The sequence below is a fragment of the Amyelois transitella genome, chromosome 11 (assembly GCF_032362555.1).
Source record: "Amyelois transitella isolate CPQ chromosome 11, ilAmyTran1.1, whole genome shotgun sequence".
Taxonomy (NCBI): Eukaryota; Metazoa; Arthropoda; class Insecta; order Lepidoptera; family Pyralidae; genus Amyelois; species Amyelois transitella.
The window spans coordinates 2,843,893-2,856,098 of NC_083514.1; the positions used below are offsets into that span (position 1 = coordinate 2,843,893).

General features: G+C 35.5%; 1 protein-coding gene across 1 annotated transcript; it reads left to right on the forward strand.

Annotated features, from left to right (window-relative positions):
* The first annotated feature begins 872 nt into the window (after window positions 1-872).
* On the forward strand, window positions 873-11,154 carry LOC106135147 (armadillo repeat-containing protein 8). The gene is made up of 15 exons (XM_013335366.2): window positions 873-1,021; window positions 1,410-1,528; window positions 1,618-1,831; window positions 2,346-2,552; window positions 3,014-3,254; window positions 4,389-4,523; window positions 5,104-5,206; window positions 5,665-5,880; window positions 6,489-6,560; window positions 7,960-8,095; window positions 8,613-8,704; window positions 8,950-9,129; window positions 9,218-9,364; window positions 9,776-9,945; window positions 10,403-11,154. The coding sequence occupies exons 2-15, from the start codon at window positions 1,505-1,507 to the stop codon at window positions 10,440-10,442; spliced, it is 1,977 nt and encodes a 658-aa protein (XP_013190820.1). The 5' UTR covers window positions 873-1,021; window positions 1,410-1,504; the 3' UTR covers window positions 10,443-11,154.
* Window positions 11,155-12,206: the final 1,052 nt, after the last annotated feature.

The window sequence follows — 12,206 nt, forward strand, 5'->3', positions numbered from 1 at the left end:
ATTAATATTTTTGTGGTTCCCGGCACCATTACAAAAAAGAAAAGGACCACTCCATCTCTTTCCCACGCATGTCGTACAAGGCGACTAAGGGATAGCCTTATAAACTTGGGATTCCTCTTTTAGGCGATGGGCTAGCAATCTATCACTATTTGAATCTCAATTCTATCTTAAAGCCAAATAGCTGAACGTGGCCTATAAGTCTTTACAAGACTGTTGGCTCTGTCTACCCCGCAAGGGATATAGACGTGATTATATGTATATATTAATATTTTTGTGTATATTGTAATATTAAGTTAGTTGTGAAATCGTTCGTACGGATGTGCACTGACTGCGGTAGGCACTGATTAACCGCCTTTAAAAAAAAGTTTCTTCTCTGACCCGCGTTTCGCTGGACCGATTTTGATGCGGTTTACATGAAAGTATTGTTACAGTTAGGAAAAAGTTGTAAAATTTAATTTAACTTCAATTTCAAGAGGATATTGATTGGAGGAGAAAAATTTAACAGAATTTCATCGAGTGTTCATTGTGACTTCACACAATTCCATTTTAGGATGGGTCAGAGACATCTTGGGTCATCAATTTATCATACACAAATCATATCATTCATAGACGCTTCCAGGTGACTTTAATAGAATCCATTAAAATAATAACAACTCGTTTACGCAAGCTATGATAGATAGCGCTATTCTCATATATGATAAATAAAAATTTATGCTAACATATTATTACTAGCTATTATTGAAATATATTAATAAAAACTAAAAAGAGTTGTGTGGCCGTAGAAATCTGTGCTCCCAATCGCTCTCATTGATGCCGATATCGATACTGGTCTATTTGTCTATGGAATACCTAAATGTTCAAAAATTCCAGTTCCTACTCAACCACTGAATCAATCTGTATAAAATTTAGCATACGTATTGTGTAAAGTATGGAGAAGGACATGGTGTATCATCCCAATAAAAATTATAGTTTCCGCAGGATTGAAGCCAACAAGGGAATCGAATTACAGTTTTCGAGATTAGTATGTGTCTATTCCTTATGTTCTATTTTTATGCCCTACTCTAAAGTGACTGAAACTAAACACGTCTTGTACCTTACTTCCAAATAATAATGAAAATTAAAGCGTACAACCTGAATAAAAGTAAAGACTAAAACTTCGCATCACGTAACACCTGGCTTAATTCTAAATTATTATTTTGAAATCATTTTGTTTTCTGTCATTGCAATTGCAAGCAATGGTTTTGCCTTCCAGCTTACATAGTTTTCTGAAAACGTAAAAGAAAATAATTTGACACGCTTTGGATTTTTTCCTGTATTATATTTGGTTAAAGACTTGGCTGCATGGGCTTTTGCATCCTTCATAAAACGAGGGAATAAATAGAAAATTTTTTTGGCTTTGACATTGACAGACAGTTTTGTTGGTGACAGCGTTTTCGGCCTCGAATCGAATGATTTTCACCAAGTTATTTTTACCAAGATTTCTGCGTAAAATCTGTTGATAAAAATGCAGCAAATAACAGTATTTATGGTAAGATACATATAAAATATTTTAAAGAATTTATTATACAATAAACATGATATGGAGTAGTGACTTAACCTATAACATTCTGCCGATAGGATATCGAGAGTTCACGTTCTTACATAGATGAGTTGTATTCTTCGGATGAAACGAAAATTATAGAAGCTTTGGTGACCCTGAAAAACTCTGTGATCGGCAGCAATCGACAAAAGACCTCTGTGATACAGCAAGGAGTGGTACCGCGGCTACTGCAGTTGATGTCGGATGAAGCACTCGATCCCAATATAAGACTTGAGGCTACAATCACAATTGGTAAAATCTTTAATAAGTATTATAATCTGATCCTGTTGACGATTCTTGTTTGAAAGCGAAGTTTTTTAATGAGATTTTTGATTAGTGTTGAAATGGGATAGGTAAGGCATTGGACATGTGAGAGGTCATGGGTATATAACTTCCATAATATTTCACTACCCTCTTCAAGATGTCAATTTGTTTTCAGAAGAGTATTCAGGTTTGATCATTGTGAATGAACTTTTGGAGACATTATTATCTTGAAGAAGGTAATAATGGTAGATAAATAATAAATATAATGGTAGCATAAATGTAACATAATGGAGTTATTGAAACAATAAATCAAAAATATCAATAAGGGACAGAGCTGTTGCTTTTTATGTGGCTTATGTATCTTTCAAATCAATCTGTTTTTGATGAAAAGTGATATGTGTCTATGATTTTGAAAATATGCATGAACCAAATTTACATTTTGAAGTCTCAGTCATGAAAATGTGACAATAGATATGTTAAATATGTTAATGTATATTTCTAGGGTCACTAGCCAAAGGCACTCAAGAGAATGTATCCTCACTAGTAGACCAAGGAGCAGCCACCGCTCTGGTGGAACTGTTAAAGAATGTACCGGTTACAACAAAGCTGGCTGAAGCAGCGCTATGTGCCCTACGCAGCGTGTTCCTACAACCCCCAGCCCCAATCGCAGCACTTCCGGCAGATATGAGACTCTTGACAAGACTGACACGTATGTTCTTTGTCATTAGGTTATATCCTCACATCACTGGACCATTCTTTCTATTCCACTGTTTTAAATATTTTTTCTCTTACTAAAGTAGAGAAGTTGCAATTTTTTTCATTCCTTGAAAACATACCATTTTGAAACAGCACAATCAATATTTCCTGGCTCATAGAACTTAAGACAAACATATCTTTAACTAGCTGTGCCCGCAACTTTGTCAGCGTGGAAAAGTGATTTTGGGCATCATGTATGAAAAATTTTCTCCTTTTTTTCACATTTTCCATTATTTCTTTGCTCCTAATAGTTGCAGCATGATGTTATGTAGCCTTCCTCAATAAATGGTCTTTTCAACACAAAATGAATTTGTCAATTCAAACCAGTAGTTCCTGAGATTAGTGCCTTCAAACAAACAAACTCTTCAGCTTTATAATATTAGTATAGATGGAAATTTAATTCTGTTTTCTCAGAAATCGCCCGTGAAGGTTCACCCACAGCACGTTGTTGTGTTGTCCGGATCCTCGCCATCTGGTGCGGAGGCACACTCGAGCAGGAAGCATTATGTGCGGCCGGAGCTTGTTCAGCTATCGCAGCAATGTTGTCCAATGGAAGGAACGGACCACCCGTAGCAAGAGCCACACCAGCATTGGAACTGTTAGCCAATATGTGCTTTGAGAATAGTAATGTTTCACATGTTGCATTGACTACCAAGTAAGTAGCTTTTTTACTTATAAATAGTTTGATAATAATATAAGAGTGTGCATGGGAATGTTGAAAGGAGAAGGAGTAGACATACCTTGAAGAAATCAGGGGCATGCTTGTGAAAGGCCAGGGCGAGTATACCAAGCATAGCTCAGCAAGCCATCATTATTTAGCCTTAAATTTGACATAATTTTTTTTTTTTGTACTTTATTTAGCGATTATCATTAGTCGTCGTCTTCTCTCTTTACAGTTATGAAAAGAAAAATGTGACTTATTACATTTCATCATCATCTTCATTATTTTAGCCGTAAAAAGTTCACTGCTGAACAAAGGCCTCCCCTAATGACTTCCACCTCGCTATTGAGGGCGACCTGCATCCAATGATTCCCTGTGAACTTCACCAGATTGGTCCATCTCGCGACCTTACATTTATATTTTTTATTTCACTGACACAACCGTAATTTTCCCCATTAACAGACACGGAGACAAAACAATCCCGACCTTTAATTTATATTTATATTTTTTATTTCACTAACACAACCGTAATTTCCCCGTTAACAGACACGGAGACAAAACAATCCCGACCTTTAATTTATATTTTTTATTTCACTAACACAACCGTAATTTCCCCGTTAACAGACACGGAGACAAAACAATCCCGACCTTTAATTTATATTTATATTTTTTATTTCACTAACACAACCGTAATTTCCCCGTTAACAGACACGGAGACAAAACAATCCCGACCTTTAATTTATATTTATATTTTTTATTTCACTAACACAACCGTAATTTCCCCGTTAACAGACACGGAGACAAAACAATCCCGACCTTTAATTTATATTTATATTTTTTATTACACTAACACAACCGTAATTTCCCCATTAACAGACACGGAGACAAAACAATCCCGACCTTTAATTTATATTTATATTTTTTATTTCACTAACACAACCGTAATTTCCCCGTTAACAGACACGGAGACAAAACAATCCCGACCTTTAATTTATATTTATATTTTTTATTACACTAACACAACCGTAATTTCCCCATTAACAGACACGGAGACAAAACAATCCCGACCTTTAATTTATATTTATATTTTTTATTTCACTGACACAACCGTAATTTCCCCATTAACAGACACGGAGACAAAACAATCCCAGAGTTGCTGATGTCGCTGGTGTGTCGCGACAAGCCGCTGGCGGTGTCGCTCGCGGCGGCGCGGTGTCTCACCTTCATACAGCGCGCCGGCGCCCTGCCACACAACGACACCAAGTTTGTATGCTCATGCTGTACTGACAATAGGATACCTCTATTTATATACAGGCTGTTCTGTATAAATGATAACTAAGTTTGTGTGGCATGTCAAAGCGCCATTGTGATCACTAATTTTGATGCGTATTGCAAATGTCTCTATCTTAAGATATTGAGATATTGGCGAAGTATTTTTAAGAATTTATAAGTGAAATTTCATATTTATTTGTGAAACTTGAGCTACATAAACACAATGAGACTTGCCAGGCTGTAAGACCAAAAGGCCCAAGTTCGATCTTCAGTAAGGGAAAGTTATGTTTCTTCAGATTGTTCTGGATCTAAGATTTCCTCTCTTGGCACACGGAAGATCAGCTTATCAGGAGCACCTCGCGTATGACCACCGCGAGACCCTGACAAAGAAATCATGGTTACATATTTTGTTGTCTTGAAAATGTAGGTTTTGTCATAATTTTACTCACTGTTAGAGCATCAATTAATAAATAATCCAACTTATGTTCTTTTTTCAAGCTTATAATAAAAGCTGATAAATAATGTTAATCATTCATGCCTGTAATAACAATAACTTTATTATCTCCAACAGAGTGGTGTTTGGTGCGCTTCCTTGCCTGGCCCGGCTCTGTACTAAAGAAATGCCCGAGGAAATCAGAGCAAAAGCCGCGGAAACATTAGCCTACTTGGCAGAGGTGAGATTCTTATTGTAATTATTCTACATCAGTTAATTATACTCTTCATTAATTCTTTTATTTTTATAATAAGACTCTATCATTAAAAAAGTTACTGAAAAATGTGATATTGATCAACACACATCTGAAATCTGGCTGAAATAGTAATTAAGTGTGGTCTCTGATAAAGACGGATTAAGGTACTGTATAAACTTAAGCTTATTTACCTGTATCAAATAGCAGGTGCCCATCGGCGCGACCTGTGTCTACATAAATTTTGAAAACCCTATCTTGAAAAATATTGCCAACATAAGGCTTAAGCATATTAAAAAAAAAAAAAAACTTAAGCTTATTATACCAACTTGTCACTCTTGCCTAAAAATTACGTACCTACATAATTTATCATATTGTTATTTATCACTTAGCTTTTAATTATCAGTTTTTGTGTATTGGAGTTGTTTGACCCGCTTTAATTCCAGGTCGACACATCCCTACAAAGGCTGGCGGCAATCTCCAACCACCTGATGAGTTCGCTCGCAGACATTGTGAACTGCCCGTCCGCCGCCGCTAAACAGGGCGCCTTCAAATGTTTCGCGTCCCTGGGAGCCAATGATGAGGATATAAGAAAGAGAATTATAGAAACACACGGATTAATGATGCATATCGTCAGTGGAATGAACAATCCGGAGCCTTCTGTGAGTTGTTGTCTATGTTATGTGATAGATTCGCTGTCTTTTAAAAGTTTGGTCTCAAGCTAATTATGAGAAGATCATATACCACGGCTTTATGATGCACTAGTGACCCCTCCTGACTTCGCACGTTATAGACATAAACATATAGACTTTCCTCTTGATCACTCAATTAAAAGAAACTGCATCAAATGCCGCTGTGTAGTCATACAGACATAGTGACAGACACGGAAAGCGACTGCCTTATTCTATGTAATAATATCGTCAATGATGCTTCAATGATGAAATTGAGATTCAAATAGTGACAGATTGCCCTAGCCCATTGACTACAGAAAATCTCAAGTTTATTCGCCTTTCCTTCAGTCACCTTTTACGACAAACGGGGAAATTATGGAGTGGTCTTATTCTAAAGTGTCGGAAACCACACGGTTGATTGATTGATTTTGATTTTACCATAAATCTTGTCATACAGATAGTCAAAGTATGATTGTATAAAAACGATTGTATAAAGTCAATTGTCTGACTGAAACAGTAATTTCTTTGTAACAGCGAAGAAATTACTATACATAGTAGGATAATATTTTTACGTATAAATAGCATATTTTTTTTTACAGATAAGATTAGCAGCTGTAAGATGTTTACACTCTCTGTCCCGATCTGTGCAACAGCTACGGACGACGTTTCAGGTAAATATCTATTTTTTACTGAATTTTTAATAAAATTCTTGCAATACAGTGCAACCTTAATATAACGTACCTCGATATAACGACTTCCTCGATTTAACAAAGTCTTCGTAATCCCCTTGAATTGTCCATAAGAGTCAATGTAAAATATCCCTTTACATTACGAACATTTTTACCGATCAACCTCTTTATAACGAATTTTCAACTATCAAGAAACAATATAAATACCTCTAATTAACGAATTTTGTCAACCCAAAACCTTTATATAAAGTTCCCACCAATGTATGATTCTTAATCTCATAGTATGTGATTCATGTCGCGACAGGTTTCGACATGCTTTTGTTCGTAAAACAATCATTGTTGTTTGATGGAAAGTAATGTAAACACTGCTGCTCGTCACTATTGTTAAAGATTCAAGTTGATATGGCTCAGAAACGTAAAAGATGTTCCTTATCGGTCACAGAAAAGCGAACCATCATTAATTATGTTGATAAAAATCCTATGACGAAAAAATTAGACATAGCTAATAAGTTCGGGATACCCGCAAGTACATTGGCTACAATTTTAAAATTTTCAGAAGAAAGTTTGTTGTGCGAATCTTTAAAATAAACATTAAATCACCTACATAATCTTTGCACCTACTTTTACGGATTTTACTGCATTTAATTTAAATTAATTATGTAAGAAAAAAATTGTAACTCACCTAATTGTTTTTAAATAGAAAATACACACAGTAATTTAATAAAAATGTGTTTTTATTTATTAGTGAAGTTGTTAGTTATAACAAGATAAGAACGTAATGTTGAGGTGAATAAAACTATTTTTTTACCTCTTTATAACGAATTTTAGACCAACCTAACCTCAACATAACAAATCTCAGTTCAACGAATTACTTGATATAACGAATATTTACTTGTTCCCTTTCGATTTGTTATATCGAGGTTGCACTGTGTATCGTTTTACTTTGTACAATTTTAGGTACCTGGGTGACCGATATTAAAGGAAGCAATCAATACTCAAATATAAAACTATATATTTAAGGATTGTGTGCTTTATTCCTTTTTGAATGGTTTTATCTGTAAAATGACGATGAATCTAAAGTTTATATATACTTAATGGATGTCGTTAAAGGCGACTGAGTGATAGGCTATCAAACTTGAATTTCTTTTAGTTGATGAGCTAGCAAACAAATTATTAGAATTTCAATTCCATCATTAAGCCATACAGCTGATCGTGGCCTTTTAGTTTTTGCTCGAACTTTGGCTCTGTCTGTATATACAGACGAGATTATTTATATGTATGACGACGTATTAAATTTCGGACGTTAATTCGTTTTTTTATCATTTTTTCTCATCTATGAATCTAGTATATATAGTTGATCAAAGTTATTTCACTATTGTAGGACCACGCCGTATGGCGGCCGCTAATGCAACTCCTGAACGACTCGCCCGGCACCGAACTGTTGACCGTGGGGTCGTCGACACTATGCAACCTACTACTGGAGTTCTCGCCCGCCAAAGAGCCAATGTTAGATCAAGGTTTGATGTGATACTGTATTAGTTTCGGGTGTTGTTAAATTTTGTTTTCTTTCTTTTTTTTTGTACAATTATTCAATACGAACGTAGACCTCGCGATTATTTGTAACGCCATCTTGTAACAAAATCCTGTACTAACTATAACCTGTTGCAAACTTGTAGTTACCTTACTTATGTATATATCTACCAAATTATAAAAAGTTATCGCCTTACAAACACATGTACAAACATTGTTCTTTTGTCTCATGTTGGCACGTAGATCAAATTTTTCTTTTATTTTTTTTTTATAATATCACATGCCGAGGAAGAACCAGAAAAATCGATTAAATAATTTGAAACTTTCATTCTGTATGAGTATTTCGTCACCCATGATGAGACAAAGTACTCCGATATTTCATTTAAAAAAAAAATGGGTTAGGTCGGTATTTTAGAGGGCTTGTAGACGGCCCTTTTATATTTATTATAATATTATAAATTATAAATATATAAAAGGGCCGTATTTAAATTTATAAATTTACAGGTGCGGTTGAGATGTTATGTAACCTCACGAAAAGACCGGAAGCGGCTCTCCGGCTAAACGGCATCTGGGCACTTATGAATATGGCCTTTCAGGTTATCTATTTTTTTAAATTTATATATTTATTTACTTGAAGGAAAAAACAACTAGAACTTAGCAGAAACTAAGCACGGGTAACATTTATAGATATATGTAATATAAACCTTCTGCAAAGAACCCTCTTTTTCACATTTCAAACAGGAACAAAATCCATTTATATCTTTCCTTTTTTAGCACATACATACAGATACAAAAATAGCGGGGGACTTTACTAATATGTGGTGATGTTTTTTAATAACAGGCTGAACAAAAAGTGAAGCAGCGCATATTAAACTGCCTGGGCACAGAGCAAATGTTCAGGTTACTTGGAGACAGCGACACCAGAGTCATAATGAAGACCCTGGGTCTGCTGAGGAACCTCCTCTCCACCAGGCAGCATATAGACGCGATCATGAGCGAGTACTCTTCTCAAGTGATGCAGGTATTTAATTTACATATATAACATCGTGAGGTAACCTGCACATTCAGGTATTTTAAGAAAAGATTCAGAGACAATGTATATTTTTCAGGCTGTGATAGTAGTTCTAGAAGGCTCGTACCCCGCTGAGGTGAAAGAACAGGCGCTTTGTATCCTGGGGAACATTGGGGACGGTGAGAAGGCCAGGGACTTTATTATGGCCAACGAGGATGTGCTGAGGAAGCTGGTGGACTATTTGGTTAGTAATCACTTACTTAATTTATAAAAAAAAGTTGACATAAAAAAGATTGGGATTTTTGATTATGTGAATTGATTATTCATACTGACGTTAAATTGATCTGTAAATTTTCTTAATTTATCTTTAATTAAAATTTTATTTTTTCATATAGGATTTCTTAAGAATTAGAATTTTACTAGGCGGTAGGCGGAGATTGCGTAGTATTGTTACATATTTTTTTGTCCGAATTGGTTGTTTGCCCTTTGTAATTTGTCTGATTGAGCCAGTGCTATTTATTATAAAATAGAGTATCATCTAGTTATTATGTTGTAACACAAGTGTAGAACTTATTTCAAAGCCAACTCGTACTGTCTCGTATAATATACATACATAAAATGAAGCATGTTTCCACTTGGCACGATCTCTGCGCAGGCGCACCCGGAGAGCAAGCTGCAGGAGGCGGCGCTGTTCGTGGCGGGCAACCTGGTGCGCGGCGGCGAGGCGGGCGCGGGCGCGCGCCAGGCGCGGCTGGCCGAGCTGGGCGTGCTGCGCGCGCTGGCCGGCCTGCGCGTGCGCCCCGACGCGCAGCACCTGCACGACAAGTAACGGCCACTCACCTACATGTTGCAATCTTTCCCGTAGCATGGCCGTTTATATCGCCTTTGTTTGGCTGGATTTTTACACGCAGAAGATGAAAATGAAGAAAAAACAGAAACAATTTAAAGTTTCCTAACTGCTAAGTGCATGCACTCTCAGTTTTATATAAAGTGGCTCATTGCGTATCCAATACCTAACAAGTTAATATCTTCTATAAATTGTATGAGACAGCGACTAACATTTATGAAACGTATATGGAAATCTTATACATATATCAAAACTGAAGTAAAAACAACAGGACTTTAAAAATGCATTCTAGAAATACCTGCAAAAAACGAAGTCCAGGCCAAAAGTAACTCATTTTTATAACAATTTACTTAAAACCTTTAATCGACCTGCAGTTAGAAATTAAAAAAAAAGCCAGTAATTTCCTCCGACAGTGACTTACGTTTTCTTTTACAGGGTGAAAAGCGCTCTAGCTCAGTTCAATGAGTTGACATAATACAAGAGGCGCTGCCGAAAACGCCTGAGACGAAAGTGACTATACCAATGTGATTTACAGTGAGTCTTGTACGAGTAATAATAAGTAATGTACATAGATAGGTCTCAACGTTGTTAACACTGAGGATTCAAATAATTTATTTTAATTTATCATTTTGTTTACGTCATAGAGAATGACAGATGAGTTTCAGAAGTGCGGCGCTGTACGGAATCGTGTCGACCAATCGTTGTGGTTTATTTTTTTCGAGTGAAATTTGATTGGTTGATTCTGTATACACGCATCATCTGTCGAAGTGAATGAAAGTGAATGTGGTCGTTGAATATGTTTTTGCGATGTCTTATGTTTAAGCAATACATTGATTGTGGTCCAAGTCATATAGGAAGTAGCAAGTAGAATTTTATGCACAATGGCAGCTTGAAGTGTTGTGTTCTCTGAAAAAGATATGCACAATATATTTGAAACCCACATGGCGTGTATCGTTCACGGCAATAACTCCGCAATTGCAATGTTTTTTGTCGGATAACAAATTATAGAGATGAGGCTGTCCTATTGAGAAATTTTAGAACTGAATATTCCATCCCTTGGACCAGATTACAAAATAGTAATTGCGCATACAATGACATCCATATAGCAAAACGTAGCTCTTATCTATATGACTTGGAGCAGAAAATTATTCTTTGTGAAGCTCTGAAAATTTGCGATACGACACTAAGTAATTTACTAGTTTTATATTTAACTAAATGTGCGCTTAAACCCGGTACAATACCTAATTGGCATACTATATCTTCCAGCGATTCGATCGCATCGCTTCGCGTCGTGTCGCAAGTGCATTCTGAACTTTAAACATTCACTTATGTTATGATCTGATCATGCGCTTCTCATTTTGGACTTATATTAACTTATTCCAACGACGGAGGTGCTAAACCCTCGCTTAATGATATTTTTCAATATAGAAAATGTAGTTAAACTACACTAGCGTAATTATTGATGTAGTTGTTGGCTAATGTTAATTAAACGTTTTTATGTCCTTGTCACTCGAATCATGTTGGAAAGCGAGGGAAAATCATTGTGAATGCGCTCAAGGGTATTTTTGACGCTCAGGATTTTAATATTGGATCATGTCTTCTATATTTATATGACAATCATCGCATATATTGCTGTGAGTATTACTTTTTTCATAAACAAATTTTTGTATATGTGTAATATCGACTTAAAATATTTTTTATTTGACGATTGAGACAATTAGGTGCTCAAAAATGTTTATAACGGGAAATGACATTTTAGTTCTGCTATTTCCAAACTCATTGCTCGGTAATTAATGTTGACGAACTTCATTTTTTGTTTATTTCATTACCATTGTAATCTGTACTTATGAATAATTTCTGATTCTTCTGTTAAATAAAATTACCTTTGTTGTTAATAAAATTAGGCAATACAAAATGGCCGATTGACAGACTATTATGGATTGGTATGAAAAAATTGCAACAATATTGTTTTTTATTTGTGTTGTCGTTTTAATTAACGCCATTCTGTAATATTAGATGATACTTATCGAATGAAATACTCATAAATAATAGCGTATAATTTTGTGTTTAAAGCGATTGTGACATTTGCATGTATGAATGACATTCACATTAAAAAAAGTGATTGCAGATTATATAAAAAAATTGTTCGATGGAAGTATAGCTCGACCAGAAAAATACCATACCACGCCATATTACGAATTAAAAAGTGAATTAAATTATTGGGCTGGCAATAATTACT

What these genes read in the sequence shown, in the direction of transcription:
- LOC106135147 (XM_013335366.2), top strand. Translation starts at nt 1,505, where the DNA reads ATGCAGCAAATAACAGTATTTATG. An exon ending in ACTCTTGACAAGACTGACAC is followed by an intron (nt 2,553 to 3,013) that starts GTATGTTCTTTG and finishes CTGTTTTCTCAG; the next exon opens with AAATCGCCCGTGAAGGTTCA. An exon ending in TGAACAATCCGGAGCCTTCT is followed by an intron (nt 5,881 to 6,488) that starts GTGAGTTGTTGT and finishes TTTTTTTTACAG; the next exon opens with ATAAGATTAGCAGCTGTAAG.